The 18,215-nt window shown below is 39.3% G+C and overlaps 1 protein-coding gene across 7 annotated transcripts in view; it reads right to left on the reverse strand.

Annotated features, from left to right (window-relative positions):
- Positions 1–18,215, reverse strand: part of GRM1 (glutamate metabotropic receptor 1) — a 193,750-nt gene that overhangs the window by 149,358 nt on the left and 26,177 nt on the right. For all 7 annotated transcript variants that reach the window (XM_054822437.1, XM_054822439.1, XM_054822438.1 and 4 more), the window contains exon 3: positions 5,394–5,643. In XM_054822437.1, coding sequence (XP_054678412.1) covers positions 5,394–5,643 — 250 coding nt within the window. The remainder of the gene's footprint in view (positions 1–5,393; positions 5,644–18,215) is intronic.

Here is an 18,215-nt window from a genome sequence, read left to right on the forward strand (position 1 = left end):
GTTAAGAGGTGCTAGACTGCAACTACAGATTGAACCACGAATGAATAAGGAATAGAAACTTGTAGAGACTGACATGTGCTGAGGTTCCAGACTTTAAAATTAGCAATGGATCCTATTACCAACCTTGAAAATGTTCAGGAAATGGGCTCATGTTGCCAGGCGGGACTATCTTCATTGACAATATTTTGCTTAACAGCCAGCTTCAGTTAGACTTTGAAAGTATTCAACATTGATTATGAATGATTTTGACATTTCAGAGAGTCTACCTGAATTTTAGTTCAGCAATTTGAATCCAAACCCAGCTAAACCTCTGATTATATCTAAACACCTATTTAAATACAGAGTCTTCCACTAACTTAAAGTGTCAACAGCAGACTCATTAGTAACAATCGTGAGCATCTTTGGGCATTTGCCAGTGTGCCACACTATTTGCCAGTGTGCCACTTGTGTTATCTTTAGTTTAGGGTTTTGAATTACTTCGACTTTTATCACTCAGACTACCCTCCCAAAAACCAGCACAAGGTGTGCTAGTGGTTTGGGTTATATCCTATCCATTTGGCAATGCTGGATTAAGATCAGTGTTCTTAACACCACATTTCCACTCATAGGAAGTTGGTCTAAAACACTATCATGAGCAACACTGTGTGATACCTACTCCTTTTGCCAGATTGAAAAGGTCCAAACCTATCCTAGATAACCTAGGCTAGCACAAGGCACATTTTCAGCACATACTGTTGGCTCTTACCGATTTCTTTGTAATCTCTTATGTACTTAAAAATAGCTAATCATATCTTTTTGGAAATGGAGTTAAACACATTGGCCCTGTGAAACACTTCAGCTCCTTTGAGATAATGTACATATTTCTCATTGATTTTTCATAAATGTGGGGCAGCCTCTGTAGTAAATGAAGAGACTGTGCATTGGAGACAGAGTATAGCATCTTTCTTTCAGCTAGTCTAACTTAAAAGAACATAACATCCTTTGATGGTCATCTTTATGAAAAACATTCCAATCTACCTGCAAATTCACTGAGAATATTCTGCTGCTAATGTGTGAGCCACTGGCACCAGGGACTTATCTGGGAGGAAGAAGCAGGCAGTCTTTTTAGCCAGATATGGAAGGTGGTATTTGTGATACTCATGATATTTGTGATGTCATAACTGAATGAAAGAGAGAAATACCTGTTGTTATGCTGTTGGCAGTGCAACCTATGCCATCTGTGGTGGGTTACTCTTAGTCAGCAGCCAAATGCCAACCCAGCTGCTTACCCTACCCTCACCCAACAGGACAGGGGTAGAAAATAAGATGAAAAATCTCATGGATCAAAATAAAGACAGGGAGATTGCTTAGCAGTTACCATCACAAGGAAAAGAAGCTCAACTTGGGGTAAATGAATTCAATTTATTGCCAGTTGAAATAGATTTGGCAAGTGAGAAACAAATACACAGGTTAAAGCATCATTATTAATATTGTCTTGTAAAGGGGGGGCAGTCAGGAAAAATTTGATCACACTATGCATCCTGAAAGCTCTGTCACCCTATGCTAAAAGGGTTTTATTAGATATAGAAAAAGAACTGACTCGCCCTCTGTTATGCACTGGGTTCACAGCAGAGAATCCAACCATATCTTCACTGTCAAGTGTCCAAACTTTCAGGAGAGGTCACCCTACCAACACTTAAAATTTATAGTTCTACAACAGCCCATAGAGCAATATGAAGTGAAAACCATAAAACATTGGAAAGCCTATAGAAGCAGTACATAGTCCATTACCAAGTGTTACATTGAAAACCAGCATGTGCACTAACATATCCCTTCCTTCCTAAAGTTCCTCTCATGTTTACATGAACTATTTGTGTAGGAGTTTGAGAGATCAAACTGCAAAAGAATATTTTCATTTCCAACTATTTATCTAATGTATTTCTTCTCCAACGATCTCAGAGTAACTCTTAAAATTGGGGATTTCGTTTGCATCTTTCATTTACTTTGCATTACCTGCACAGATGCTGGAAAGTCAGTTATGTGCATCATCCCAAGGGATATACAGGAGATTCATCCATCTTGCAAGATTCTCACAAAACCTAATTGATGCTTATTAAGTAATATAAAACCCAGTGGCCTGCATAAACGTGATTAGACACATGATGTTAAATATCTTTGTCTTGTCACATCAAAACTAATTTCTTCTAAAAGAGCTATCACCTGAATTCCCTTAAGAGTACAGTTTATTTTCTTTGTGTAATTTTTGCCTTTGGTTACTCCAATACTATTCCAATCATTGTTTTTATACAAAGCTATGATCAATTTTTGCCTTCTCCTTTCCCTTTGATTATCAGCCACCTTTTAAAGCTTTATCATCCTTAATTTCATAGGTTAATAAATTTTCTCACTGAACTCTCCACTACATTTGGACACTGTATCTATTTCAGAACATCCTCCATTCTCCCTCAGGTAGGATTGTAACCTCTTCTCCTGTCCTGTCTTAATCCCAGTTTCCCTTCAGATTTAGAAACAGGAATTCCCTTTCTTCACATTAATACAACAGACTCCCACTTCCCATACTACAGGAGACTGAACTTCTAGTTAGATCTCTAATGTGAATTTGGGAACACTTGCACAAACATGGTCCTGACTCAATGCCTGAGAAAAGTCAGCCAATCCTGGAAAAGTCTCTACTATCTGATGACCTAGTCCTGACTCAATGTAACCCCTTATATAATTCCCAGTGTATCATTCCCAGATTAAACTCAAGTCAAACTTAGTTTGCAGCTCTCTTTCTGATACCTTGAATTTAGTTAAACTAAGCTGTGCCTGTCTCTTTTGATCACTAGCAATATTGGAGATAGAGCAGGAAGAGAGCTATTTAGCCAGGTGTCCCTTTGTAAAGGCTTCCTCTTTACAGTGAGTCAGAGCAGAGTACAGAGTTGATACAGTGTGGCTGATAATAAACCTGTGGGTGAATTAAAAGCTTTGTTTAGCTCATTATTGCAAAAAGTCTTGATTTCACATTCACTCCCACTTCCCTCAATTAAAAAAATGTTCTTAAAAGGCTTTTGGTTTTTTGCTTAGCTGGGTACTTGAATAAGAAAGACAAAACAGCATGTCAGAGTAATGTTAATGCATGCCTTGGTTCCTGTTTGTATATAGATGACCAAATTCATAGCACTGCAGTTTCGCTGCAACTTACTTGTGAATAACTTTGCTAGATTTGCCATTTTTTAAAATCACTCAATTAGGACAATTCAAAGAAAATGTCTTTTCTTTTAGTTCTGCAAGCATATATAAAACATGTGCAAGCCCTATAATATTTTTAATTCAACCAGCTGTTGGGTACAATCCATACTATGCAAAGCAATAACCTGTTTTGCAATTGGATCAGCCCACTCAGCCCTAAAAAGGACTCTCCCATACTCAATTACCAGCATAAAAGAAAAGTATGTGAAAACCTACCTGAAAAATGCATTGTGATTTCCAAAGACATTCCATTATTAGCATTTAATAGGTGAGAAGTTCTGAAAAAAGCTCACAGTGATACTGTTGGGCAGATTCTGAGACAAACAATTAAACTAAATAGAGTAGCATAATGCTTGGTAAAGGCTTTTAGTCCAAATTTCAAGATGAAATGTTCCACACATCCATGGAATAGGGGATCAAGTAAATGGCCTAATAGGAAAGTAAGGTTTGTACCACCAAAGTACCTAGTTTTGGTACTTAATGTAGGAGACAGATTTCCTTTGGCTGTCTGTATGGCCAGTGTCAAGGGAGCACCAAAATCAGGTGAACAATAAGACCCCACTACAGAGTGACAACAATTCATGAAGGAAGCACAGCATTGCCTGAAGCTGCAAGGCATTCACAAAATGACCAGGGATGCTGTCACCTAGACTAATTTTATTATGGTTAGTTTCTTCTGCTCACTGAAAAAACATACTTAAAACATGTCAATCCTGAAACATTCCATTATTCATTTAATATTATGCATATTGAATGATGCAGATGAAAACCACATGCACAAACTAGAATATAATACCATTTGCAATACTGCCTTTGTTTCATTTTGATGCTGATGGTTTTCCAAATTTGCTATATCTTATATACACACACTCCTAGAGATACAGTTTCTAGTCTAAATAAATTGCAATCAAAGACTGCAATAAAAAAGAACAATGAAAGGAGAGCCATTGATTGATTTCAGCTGATTACTTAGGCCAAATTAGCCATCTGACTTATAGAAATCATAATTGTGGATATTGAGGAGTGACATAGTCAGGGAAAGACCATTATTGCAGCACAGGGCTAAAGGAGAGCATCCCAGTCATGACAGTGACAGACACAACGACTTTAGGGAGGAAAGGGACAAAAAGAAGTCTGATAGATCAGAATTACAACAGAATAAAAAGGCAACAGAAGCTGAGTAGGTATGGAGACAACTGTCAAAGGCCTTGAAGGAATGGTGTTTAAATCATAGATAAGAAAGAAACAAAGAGTAAATAGGAGGATTAAAAAAGACATTATCAGTCTAACAGAGAAGACAGAAAATGTCAGTCCTCATCATTTGAACAAGATTAACCGAAACTGAAAACCAGACGAAGACATAGCAAAAATCAAGGGGAAGTCTAAGAAGCCTCAAAATAAGAGCTATCACAAAAATGGAAATACGGATAGACTATATGTCATTGAACTAAAATGATCATATTTCAGTGAGTATCTACAAAGATAAAGTCTAGAAGAAAAATGCAACTGTTCTCATTTTGATAAAGACAACCTTTGCCTATCCAATACACATCTGCACTGTTACTCTGGTAATATAAAAACATACATACATGCTGGCTTGGCCATCAGCAAGTTTGATGTTTTAAAAAAACAAACAAGTCTGTGTAATATCAGTGCCCTGGCTTTCAATGGCAAAGATCAGAACAAAGCATACAACTGAAAATGCCAGGTTGCAATCATAAGACTGGAAAAAAGTTCAGGTAATCAAAACCATTTATAATTTGGGGGTTCAAATTGTCAGGATACATCTTTAGTGAAACACGTCATGCTTCCAGATCACATTCTGAAACCAGAATTCTTCACTCTCTACTTTGGTTCTAAAAATCCGTGTATGAAACTTTCTCCTACAGTGTGCAAAAGCACAAAACCACAGTGTCTCACATCCATATAAAACAGCTAGTAATTAACATTTACTTCAGCAAAAGTTAACACAACCGATTAAGTTGGCATACATCTTCCTAATCCCCTTTCTGAGATCTGCTCTACCATCTTGCCACTTCGTTCATTAGACAAGGAAATACAGAAAATTACAGGTAGCCTGAGTTGCACAGTTCTGAAATGAAAGGACTGCCTGCAGAATGAGAGGGAGAGGACGAGCAGAGAAATCACCCTTGGAGCCTTACCTTCCAATTAGCAGGAACTCCCCAAGCACTCCCAGGCGCCTCATGGCGATGAGGATCCCCCTCACTGTCATTCCCTCACAGAAGCAAACCACCACTCTAGCCTTGGGTAACCTTTCTCGCAGCTTGCGGAGCAGGCGATCAAAGCTCTTTTCCCCAGCGTTGCTGTAGATCTTGTCAGAGTGAGCAATGCAGAGGCCCTCTTGGGCAGCCAGCTCTTTGAAGGCTTCCATTCCACTTTCCCCATAATTTCCTGTTTTAAAAAAAAAAAGTTGATATTATAAAATGCATTTAACCAATTAAGGGGCAGCTGTGATGGAAAAAGGATAGTTTTCCTCAAAAAAAAAATCAATTAGCATTAGCAGATGGAAGAGGAGGCCCACCAAAGTGAACATACTCAGAGTTCAGTAGAGCAACAAGATATCCACGTATCAGTAAGTCTTATCTAACCTGGAGACAGTAAGTTTAATATCCACTAGTAAATCAATGTAAGAAAAGAAAGGCAAGCAAGGGATGGATAGGTAGAAAAGGGGACAAGGACAGCTCAGAGAGTAAGGATAAAGTTTTATTAACATTTCCATGGCAAAAATCACAATTCTGCTAGTCCAGGAAAGTAGTCACAGTCAAGAGAAAAAAGGATTTCATTCCAAGCCATTCTGTACCATATGCAGTCCACATTCATAAAAGTGAATGAAAGATGGATGCAAACTTAAACCATACTGATCTGGTAGCATTTCGAAAGCCACTTAGACTAATTTGACTGACCAATGTTTGTGACAGTTAAAATTTAGGCTCAATGTTTCTCTTGGAATAGGAGACTTTCTATTTGTAAGAACTTTGGAAATAACTCTTCCTAATATAGAAATATTTTAACTTTGTGGTCCAGACAATAGCAAAGCTGAATCTCAAATTCCCTTCATTTTTCTATTTATACATTTTGGAAGCCAAATCAACAGCTTTACAAAACTCAGACTGCCTTCAGCTATGGTGAAATCTCAAGTTTTCTTTGAATAGTTTATGCCTGCCATGAGCACAGGATTCATGATGAACATCAATCAGGCAGGAGGAGCAGATGGATTAAAAAAATTGTCTATTAACAGTAACAAGAAATGGTTCAAAGAGAGAAGCGTGAATTTTATGCTATCCACATTTGTAATATTTGCTTAATTTATTGAGGGAGTAACATCAGATATGCTGTTAACTTCTAGACCCAAACCTTTTCAAGCCAGGAGTGACTGAAGAGGTCTATCTTCCCCCTTTGCAGTCATAGTTTGCAATAGCAAATTGCAATGAGGAAGACCTCTGAATCAGTCTAACTTCCTCCACACACACAAAAAAACCCCCACACAACTGAAAAGATGTAGCCATCAGAGAGAAAATTCAGCAAGAGGCAGTTCAGGCATTCTTTATAAATCCAACAAAAATAAGTGCATTTTTCCAAAAACATGGATCATTTCCCACAGATCAGACACACTGTGACAGTCATAGTCATACTAGGATGCAGCCAAACCTGCCAGGTTTAGTGTCAAACACAAAACTCAAGTCCCACAGCCTTTTGCACTGAACTGCCCTAGTTTCTGACAAATTTGCAGCACAGCGGAATGGCCTCTTTTTTCAGTCTGACTTGATGCCAGATACAGCAAGCAGGTCAGTCTGCTTTTTTGTCTGTGAGCCAGACGTACTCCAGAGCAGGAGCGATGCCATGGCCCCGCACGGCTGTGGGGAGGGGGGAAGAGAGGAAGAGCTGAGCCTACTAATGGTCTCAGTCGTGTGCTCTGATTTGGCTGGTCCTGTGTGGAGCCAGGAGTTGGACTCGATGATCCTTATGGGTCCCTTCCAACTCAGGATATTCTACGATTCTATGATACTGGGAACACACCACCAAGCAGTCCCCACTGTGGGCTTAGCACTGCAGCCCCGTCCAATGACCCTGCACTTGGGTAAATGATGTGGCCTCGTACAGGGCTTCTTATATGCTGAGAGGGACGCAGGTGGAGACATTTCCATATATTTATAGGCCATAACCTGCAGTCGCCAAGGGATTTAGCCCAGAACCTGAGGCTGGGCAGTTTGAGCCATACTGCTTTTATGACTTGCCTGAAGTCCCAGACTGAAGCAGGACAGCCTCACTGATGACTTGCCATTAGCAAGCACCTTATGATTTGGAAGGAAATTAGAATATATTTCCCAATTTCATGCAACACAGACTCAACTGAAACCAGTAGGATTATTCTTAAAGTCTTACCTAAGGCAAGCCAGGGGACTAAACTCAATCTTCTTAGATATTTAGGCAGTGCATATTAGAAAAATCAATATAGCAGGTTTCCTACCTAAATATTAAGGTAGGATGGGATTTTCTCATACATCAGTACAGCACTCGCTCTGCTGTGTAATTCAAGTTAATGATTTCAACAAATGAAAAATTAAATCCACTTAGAATGATTTTTCCCAGCTTTAATTTTGATGGAATAACAATTACCTCAAACATATCACACCGGTACTAACAGTACAACAGCCTACCAAAATATAGGCTAAGAGGAAGTATGATTGTTGCCTATAAATCCAATAAGAATGATAAGGAGCCCAGAAGGAAAAAAAGCTAATTAAGATCAAGAACAACACTGACACAAGATCAAATAGGCAAAAAACAAGGCAGAAACAATCTGAAGCTAAAAATGAAACCTTTTAACCTTTACATGAAAGAAGCCATGGAACAGCTTTCCAACAGCAGCACAAAGAAAGAAATCTGATGTTAGACCGGCGCTCGCTCAGCTCACAAGAGCATTATATAATGTAGGTGTCTGCAAGAGCCAGAGACGAGACTTGATGACCCGAGAGGTCCTCTCAAAGTCTGTGCACCCAAAGCAAAGACAGCATGCTGCACACCTTCACCCCCCAGGGGAAAGGCTCAGGGAGCAAATGAATACGTGACAGACGTTAGATACGTTGTTCAATGCACTCTGCTACTGGGGTAAGCACAATGTAAGGGCATATATAGAATAGAAAATACTAACTAATTCTCCACAACAGCCAAGAACAGATGCATCTGTACCAGCTTGCTGGGTACATCCATGTCAATCCACACACATGCAACAGCTGAGAGGAGAAATGAAAGAAATCTGTGGAGATGGTGGTCAGGGAAGAGTTACAGCAGGGCTGTGGGCTGAGATCTCTTTTTCCTTTGAGAGCCCATTGAAGAAAAGATCCCATCTTATCTGCAACTGCCTTTTGTTACCAGAATCAGCTGTGAAAAGCCAAAGTATTTATTATTGTGAAGCTACAAAGAACTGATTTTCAGTTCTGCCCTGTACCCAAAACTAGGTGAACCAGTAACATACTTTGAGACCCACAATACCCTCTTAATTTTTAACAATTTTTTCCTTATTTTTAGCTCTGTTCAAGTTGTACCCTATTCAGAGAATCAGATATTTTCCTTGTATGCTTCAAGAAGTCTCTGTACAGCAATGCAAAGTTAAATTCTAACCCTATCATGGCTGCAATTTTACTAAGAGGATTTTCATGACACCTCTCTCAGTGCCAAAGACAGCTTTGCTTCACCACTGTAAAAATCCTAGATAAGGCCATTCCTGAGAGGGATCCACATATCTGAAGATGCTGGCGAGAGCTACATGTAGCGGGAATTATTCTTACTCATTGCATTCCATGCATTAAATATCTTAACAAAAACATTAAGATGCTGTAGCAAAAATAAAAAAATGTTATCTTGATCAACGGAAGATAGACAAAAGAAGTACCAAAAATTTAGCCTAATAAATCATTCCTCTGAGACAGTAAGTATTACATTTGGGCCACAGCTACACTGGAAGTAACACTATTTGCTTGTATTAACACTTGAGCAGTGTGGGGAGCAGAACCCACAAGCTCCATCTAAAAGGTTTATACTCTTCTTCTTATTACAGCTGTGTCCTGGTTTCAGCTGAGAGGGTTAATTTGCAGCCACGACAAGCTGTTTGGCAAATTTACCCCCATTCATTTTGTCAAGAGAACCATTTATTTTTCATTTTTGAAATGGAGCAGAAATGTAGCCTCAGCAATGAGGCGCTTATGAGAATCCTGGAGATCATCTTCTTGAGAGATGCATAGAGCAGCTGTGTGGGTCTTCCCAAACCACACGACAAAGTGCTGTGTTTTCAGGGGGCTTATAACCAAAAGAGTGTGTCCTGCATAAATCAATGTCTGATTTCATTCGAGGATAGGGATTATTTGTGGGGTAGCATAAGGAAATATGGATCATTCGTATTTGTGCTGCAGAGAACATCCTCTTGAAATACAGGCTAGCACCTCTTTAAAAAAAATGTTAAAGAGAAAGAAAACCATAATGCTGAAGAGGAAGACTGAAACTGTTCTCTCTCTCTCTCTCTCTCTCTCTCTCTGCTTTCAGTGTCAATAGAAAATATCAACTACTTCTTTTAGAGACCCCTTTAGAGACACACCTACAAAAACAAGAACAAAAACCCACAGCAGAGGACTGTGCCTGGAAGAATGTTCCAATGCACTTAAATAACAAAAGATAGGGAGCAAGACATACTTCACCTACCTGGGCCATGAGCAATACCCTCAGGTGAGGTCACCTATTCTTTGCCATTATGGGCTTATTTGCTGCGTTTATCCCTCTAAACAGCAGCTGTAAGCACAGTCTAGGTGAAATCTGAAAACAAAAAAATATACCCTGCAAACACACAGCGAAGGAAGCTCACCAATAAGGCAACCACAAAATCTAGCTTCACCACAGGGTACTACAGAGGCAAGTCATACTGCAGGAAGGTGCCCCTTTTTACAAATAAAAAGTGAGAAACTATTCCCTGTCCTCCTCTTTCCTCTCAACATTATGATCTGTTTGTTCACCTCTCCCAAGCTTGTAGATACACTGCTGGAGGTACAAAGTTTGTTTCAGCGTTCAGTATTGATTCACTATAAAACATCTCTTTTCCTCACCTAATTAACTGCTTTTTGACAGGGAGAAAATAAGAAGAGAACAAGAGCACTGCATGACATAACAGCAAGGAATAACACTCAAAAGCTTCTCTACTGCAAAGGCAGATTATTTGGGAAGAGCACAGCAAGGACATGATCTGATTATTAAGTTACTTCCTGATATTTTGCAATAAATGATTTGTAAAACCTAGTGGTAATATTAAACATGCAGTAACTGTACAGTGGTCAAATAGAAGTCTGAGAAGACTGGAAGGTTTTGGACCACTGAATAAAAGAAAAAAGGCAAAAAAAGAACGCCAGTTTTCTCTCCTATAACATCCCGTGTTTCCCTGTGCCTCAAGGGCATCTTTGAATAGGGTCAGTTAATAAGACAATGATTGAGTTATCTCATTTTAATGTATTTCTTATCAGTTGAACCATATTAAATAATCATGTGCATACTCTTAGTCCATTGCAAGCTAAAATTAAAAAGTTCAACCATTAAATTAGTATATTAGTAACAGGTTGGGAACACATACATAATCAGCTAATGTGTCTCAGTGACAAGCAGTCACTTTCTAAACTGTAATAATTCAACCACTTACATCCATTTGTCCACAGCTTTGATTGAGAGAGTTAAAAATAAAAGCCAAAGTCTACCTTTATTCCCTGACAAAAAAATGAAGAATTGTAGAAAGTGATCTGCTCACGTGTGTTGTTTTGGTATATCCCAAGCATAAATACTACACTAACAGAAAGCAGTTCTGTTGGCACATGGCTTCCAGAACCATTGAACTGATACTGTCCCTCCTCTGCCAGACTTCTCTGTCACTGTGTCACTTTCATGTTTGCTGAGAGTATCTTTTACGAGGCTAAAAGCACATCAATGTCAAGAAGAGCTGCATTTTACCAGTTACCAGTTATTCCAAATAGGATTTGTGTTTCCTTTTTCAATGAACCCTCTTCACTTAATGTTGACTTTGCCACCTAAAGCCCTTTACCACACAGTCTTCTTTCAGAGTTCAGATAGCTTTCTCAACATCATTATCTTTCTTCACTGAGTACCTCTCACCTCAGGTGTTTTTAAGAGACAACTTCAAATCAGGCAAGTTAGGCTATGAGAGCACTTCACAAACCCTAAAGGACTGGCCACTTTACAATAAGAAGAATTCTGCATGGACGCAAACTCCAGTTCTGATATCAGTCAGGAAAAAACAGCGGAGAAAATGCCAAAAGAAAAACTCCACTAAACCTAAAATCCCATTCTAATTGCAAAGCTTAGAATAAAATAAGAGGTAGAGTTTTCCTTTTAAGTAGTTTGCAGATAAATGAGCAAAAACCCCCAAACTGCTTCACAATGAACGCTGAAGTAGCTATTTTAATTTCTCAAAGTACAACGGCTGTAAAGAAGAGAGAAACAAGTCCTTTCAGCATTGACCCCTAAGGACATATTAATACAGGTTTAATGTCACAGATACTCACTGCAGGTATTTCTCTCCTAGAGACCAGCTGGATTGCCCACTGCTCCCTGTTGCTCAGATCAGGTCAAGCTACCCAGCTCCTCAGGTCTAAAGTTGCTTTAAACCTTCTACCACCCATAGATATCAGAGACCTCCTTACCTCCACCAGCTTAACTCCCAGGCCAACTCAAGGCTCTGTGGAAGTCAGCATTTCCCTGGTTATTTTTCCTTTAACAGTGCTAGAGAGATTTTGTGTTGGGTGGAGGCCTCACTGTCCTTTAATCATTGAGAGGGCAACTCATTATTAGAAACTGAAATAGCAGCATATACGCCCTCTGTTCTTTTAAACTATCTTAGCAAAGTTTTCTGCATTCACCACAGATTTCAAAGCAACTACACTTTAGCCTGACAAAAGCCAGAAGGATGTGTTAAATGAATGGAGCCATCTTTAGTACACTTCAGACCTCTGCCATCTGTGCTTACAGCCTATTTTCTTCAGAATTTAAGACCTTTCTAGAAATGCAAAAAGTGAGCTGTTGAGACCAGACTAGTCTTTTCATTTCTAAAGTCAAGTAAAACCAAATACAATGGAGAAAAAAAACAGAAGATGAAAGGGTGGAGTTAGACAGTTATTATTGCCATAAAACAATACGGTATTCCTATCATAGTACAAGTTTTCAGAGAGATGAAACTATATTTCAGATAAGAAAATCTGCATGATTTTAGTAAATACAAAGTTACCTTCTGTCATTAATTACAAATCATGCATATTCTGCCAAGAGCTCACCATAGTGATGTATTATCTCAGTACAGATGACCCAAACATAAGTAAAACTCTGCTACTGGATACTGTGGTAACATTTAAGCCTTCACCCTGAATGAGGCAGGTGCATCATCTTGAAAACCTAATTGATATTCTTGTCAGAAATACAAGCACAGGTGAAGTCAGTCCTGAAGTAATGAGAGTATTAGTCCTAAATTGTACTTCCCTAACAAGAGAAATGCCAAAATGTGGTCTGATGCCAATATTTTTTTCCTAAATATATTCAAAGACTACACTCAGTGCTTATTTATTATGTGTCTAACAAGGAACTTTAGAAATTTATTTATATTCTAATGGAACTGTTTCAGCTCCACCCTGGCTGACATACAGTACTTGTAACAAATTTGCTTGCTGAACTTAGTCGTTCTGTTCCTGACTTATCATGCACAAGTAAATAGCTTCCAGTTTTCTTCAAAATGTCTTAAAAATTGGTTAAACAATGGGTCACAGATGTTTTCTGTTTCTTGATGAGACTGGAGAAAGTAAACATAAGAATAGTTTCAACTGTCTCTATTTTTTTTAAAGCTTGCTTTAATTATAGTTAGTAAAATAATTTACAAAAATAGTTACAGAAAGAATACCCAAAAGGGACATCGAAGTAGGAGAACAATATTCTTTTTTCTTTTTTTTTAATATGAGCAGACATTTCAAAAAGGAGGAATGAAGAATGAAGCACAAGATTTAAAACATTGATGCCAACCTTGAGCAATTAAAAATCACACGCACTTGTACCTTACTAAGAATGAAAGTTTGAACCTAATGGATTGAATGGACATTTAAAAACATATTTCCATGGCTTATCTGGTTTCTGAACCTGAGGGCACAGAGAGATCACAGTTTCTGACCTTTCCCCACAATTTTTAACTTTCAAAATTCAAAAAATTAAAAATAACTATTTTTATTTTTGTGAACCTATCCTATCTGATACTCACAAATCGTATGTTTTCATGGGCTGTAACTTAGAAGGGCAAACATCATGAGATACTCCATAAAGATTCAGCAAGACTATGAACATTTCCCAATAACCTACGTTATCAACGGCTTTAGGAGGTATCTGGAAAGTATATTAGAAATGAGATTACTTTTTGAAGTGTATTTCCTACTCATATCTCATTAGAGAGAAGTTAGCGCTCAGAACTATTCCCACTGAAGTCCTTGATTTCAGTGGCTACACTATCAGATGTTTATTAATTTTTAAGAAGGTCAAATGAACTACTAAATTTTATTCCTTACTGTCTGTTAACACACAGCATTGAAACAAATATCCAAAAAGCTATTGACCTGAACTATAACTCCAGAGCTGAATGAAAGTTCATGGCCTTTAGGGCAATTTTGGCTTATATATGGTTTTTAGACACCAATATTTTCTGTTTATGTGAACCACAGCTCTAGATGTGAATTATATCAGGTTTGGAATAACATCTAAGTAATAAATCTGAGTCTTCTGTCTAAAAAACTATACCTAATCATAGCTTATCCATCACCAGAGAAACTGTTCATCTAAATGGAATAAACTTCTTGGTTTTGTTGAAAATGAGAAGATAGACTTTTTGATGTATGCTTTATCAAATCCCTGCATAGTGTAATCTTATTATTCAGGAGAAAATTATGTGATTTTAGAAAGTATTGTGTTTTAATTTAAACATGTTTAAGAAAGACAGTGGCTGCTTTGCCTTACATGTCCATTAAAGAATATGATGAAAATAAATATAATTTCCTAATATTATCTGAATTGTCCACCCACACTCACAGCCTACTTTTGATTTTGAATACTATGACCAATCATCTGTAATCAATTATATTAACACAGCTGTAAGAAACCCAGAATAACGTATTAAAAATTCTGCCTCTTAGATTGATATAAGAAAAAAAAAAGCAAGCCAGAAAGGTTTAGATACTGAGTCTGAAAGCTAGAGATAAGAAGCAAAAAGACATTTTTTAACAATTTAAGAACAAGGCCTAACAAGAGAAAACTGGAATGCAGAAGCAAAAAATAAAATGTATCTAAACAGAAGTGGTTTGTTTTTACAGAATCGACATTTTCAAAAAGATTTAATTTAACTTTATAAATATTTTTTCAGTAACAAACATCCCCCCCCAAAAAAGCATTTAGTCAAAATATTTCCAATCACCCCTAAACTGAAGTCCCAGTTCTGCAAACACTGTCACAGATGGTGACTTGAATACTTATAGTGATGCTTTAAAAGACTTACAGCAGAGAAGTTAAATACATAGCACAAGTGTTTGTAGGATTTGAGACTGAAAGAAATAATTTTTTTTTTAAATCAAATCCTAATTTTGAACAGTTCTCCCAATTATAAAGTTGAGGTGAGATATTCATGCTGGCATTTCCAATTGAGTTCATAATCTCAAGGATTAACACAATATAAATGTTTGAATTACACAATATTAAAAGGCTATCTGATGCTGATTGGTGAAACGTTTGAAATGCCTTTCCCCAGACTACTGTAGTATGTGCAGATGAAAAGGTGACTTAATACTGAGAATCCAGGCAGAGCTAGTACAGGAAATGAATGTAAAATCTGGATTGCCACAAACAAAGAACAAATTATTAGTTTACTTCGCATAGCTCCCACAAAGGTAATATAAAAGAGTGAACTTTAGAAGGGCAGTCTTGTAAGATAGGAAAAACTGGCTAAATACAAGTAGGACAAAATTATAAGCCTGAAGACATGAGATATTGTAAAGCACTTAAAAACACTGCTTGCTAATTAAGAGCAAAATGAACAGTTCATCTTCTCTTCTCTGAATTGCCATTAAACTACAGCATAGATACTGAGTTAGCTAAGCCCTAAAAGAACAAAACTGTCACAACTGTCGCAAAACTGACAATAAACTCTTGCACTGACTCTAACACACTTTTCACTTTCACATCAGAAATCCCTACCTTCCCTCCCCCAGTACCTGTCTCGCAGGCTTCCCTAGCTGATAAGGAAAGGTTTTGAAGAAGAGTTACCTGAAGGCAACTTGGAAAAAATAGTAAAATGACTCAGCCATTATCTGACCTCAGCAGCCAGGAGCAACTGACTCTGTCCGCCAGCGCGTTGCACGCTGACTGAGAAGCGCGGCAGTTCGGCATCTGTACGGCTTTGCCAGGCTCTGCTCCAGCAACGCCGCCTCAGACCCCTGAGTTCCCCGGCACCTGCACCCGCACCCGGGAGCACTCCCAGATCACCTCTGCACTCTCGGGACCGAATGGGGGAGGTCTTCGGGGTGAGAGGCCCTTGTTGCATTCCTGGCAGGGTTCTTCATGCGTTGGGCATCCTTGGGAGATCTATGCAATGCTGCTATGCAAACTTGTAAAATGCCTCACTGGAAGGAGAAAAGAAGGACCCTTTGCTGGGCGAAGAAACAGAAGAAAGGACAATCCATGGACAAAGACAAGAAGATTGTTTTTTTCCCAGACATTGCAGTTTTGCTTTCTCCACACCCACAGCCCTGTGGCTTACAGACAGCTCCCGAGGAATGACATCTGGGTGCTCACAAGATGTACGGTCATCCAGAAGGCCCTGTCAGCCTCCTGTCCCCAGCTCGAAACAATCTGAACCCAAGCACGTCATCCCGGAATGGCTTCAGCTGCTCGGCCTCAAATAACCACTCCTGGAAAGACGTGCTGGGGGAAGAGAACAGCCTTCTGCTGAAGGCCCAGGAAATAACCACAGCCCCCTGGCAGCACCAGGGAAGAGGGGGACACCAAATAGCACCTGTGAGGGCCAAAGCACTCAGAGAAACGAGGCACCAGTGAAGCAGGCAGGCAGAGAGGGAACCGGCGACAGGCCCTGGAGGCAGGGCAGAGCCAGCAGAGCAGGGGTGCAGGCCCCGCAAGGCAGGAGCTGGCGCCCTGGCAGTTTGGCTGCCCTAGCTCCCAGAGGCGGCTGCCGGCAGGGCAGGCATCTCTGCCAGGCTGTGTCCAGTTTATTGACATGGGAACTCAGGTTGAGAGGGAAAAGGGGAGAGACGGAGGGTACGGGGAGGTGGGTGACCCCAGATGGTGGGGTGGCAGGTGGGAAATGGGAGGACAGATATAGAGCACATCCAAATACAGCAGCTACTGACAGCAAGGTAGCTATGCTTACAGACTCTGCTGCATTCAAGCTCTCCAGGAATATCATAATTAACTGCTGTCAAAGCAGGCTGTGAGATGGCAGACTGTGAGGCAGATTTGGGTGGCCTACCAGCCTCGGCTTTGGCACTGTGCTGGCAGCACAGAAGCAAGGCTTTCAGCCTTGACAGCAGCTGAAGGGCAGCATCGACACAGCTAGCTCTGATCTCACAGCCGTGCGTGCAAGGAAAAATCTGTCTGCAGTTGTGCAGATATTTTCTGGTGAAAATATTACGGGGGACTCCTCAGCCAGTCTGCATGGTTGCTCCGGCACTGTGAGACAGCGCAGCCCGCACGTGCCAGGGTTTTTGATGAGGGTCTCCATCAAGGGTGTAGAGGAGTGATGGGGCTTTTCAGGGTGTTCTACATTTCTGCCTTGACTGAATCAATCAATGACTACATGGATGCCTCTTGATCTTGTGACAGTGAGTGTGGTAGATCAGTCTGTGCATTAAAATACTCCATACGTTTCTCTCCAGCAACAAGATCTACTTTTGACAAAGAGGAGTACAGCAGTTCAACAGATGTACTTCTACAGCTGGGAGTGTTACAAAATCAGTCCCTGAATTCCTGACCAGGCACCACAGAATATGATCCAAAAGCACAAGACACTAAAATTCCTATTTGGAGTTGTATAACCTCACATCACTAACATGCCTCTGGTATGAAGTAACATAATGTTCTGTGACAAGATGTAAGCAACATACAGTGAGAAATACTGAATCTTTCAGACACATAGAATGTTTTCAGGCCAGATATCATCTGCTTTTTGTACCTAATCCAAATACAATTGACTGAATTGGTGCTGATACCAAAACATGTGAGATCCAAAAATAAACAATTTTTCAGTTTCTCATTATACTGGACAATTTCATTTCTTTCTTTTTTTTTTTTTTTTTTTTTACAGATGGGCTGAAAAGTTAATTTTCTCTTTTCTGCATTTCCATTAAGCTTCAGAAGCACAAACTGATATTAGGTATAGGTGTTAAGTAGACCAAGTGTTAAAAGAACAAAATAAAACAGTGATGATATTTATGGCAGCAAGCTCATAAAAGGTTCATAAAAGTGTTAAATAGCTGGAGAGGAGGAATGGGTCTTCTTAGAGAAAAAGATCAGCAGTGCAGAGGTGACTGCAAATCCTGTATACCACTGAGGTCTGACATAAACTCTTTGTCTCTCCAACAAAGCATTTCCAGCACTTAAGTGAAGACCCTGTAGTCCTTTGTACCAGTCCCACATAATCTCCTTTCCTCCACAGTAAGCAAGATATTTAAGTTAGATCTGATGACTGTTAGTACAGAACCAAGATTTCACCAAGAGAACATAGCAAACCTTGACACTTCCCATACTTTTGTAGAAAGAAGCTAACGATTCTTCTTAAGACATAACTAAGAGATATACCAGTCACATACCACTTTGGATGCCACTGGTACGTCCTTTTTATTAATTTTAAATCTTTTCTTTCTTAGCACTATTTTTCATGC

Source organism: Grus americana, chromosome 3 (genome assembly GCF_028858705.1).
Source record: "Grus americana isolate bGruAme1 chromosome 3, bGruAme1.mat, whole genome shotgun sequence".
In the NCBI taxonomy this organism is placed as follows: Eukaryota; Metazoa; Chordata; class Aves; order Gruiformes; family Gruidae; genus Grus; species Grus americana.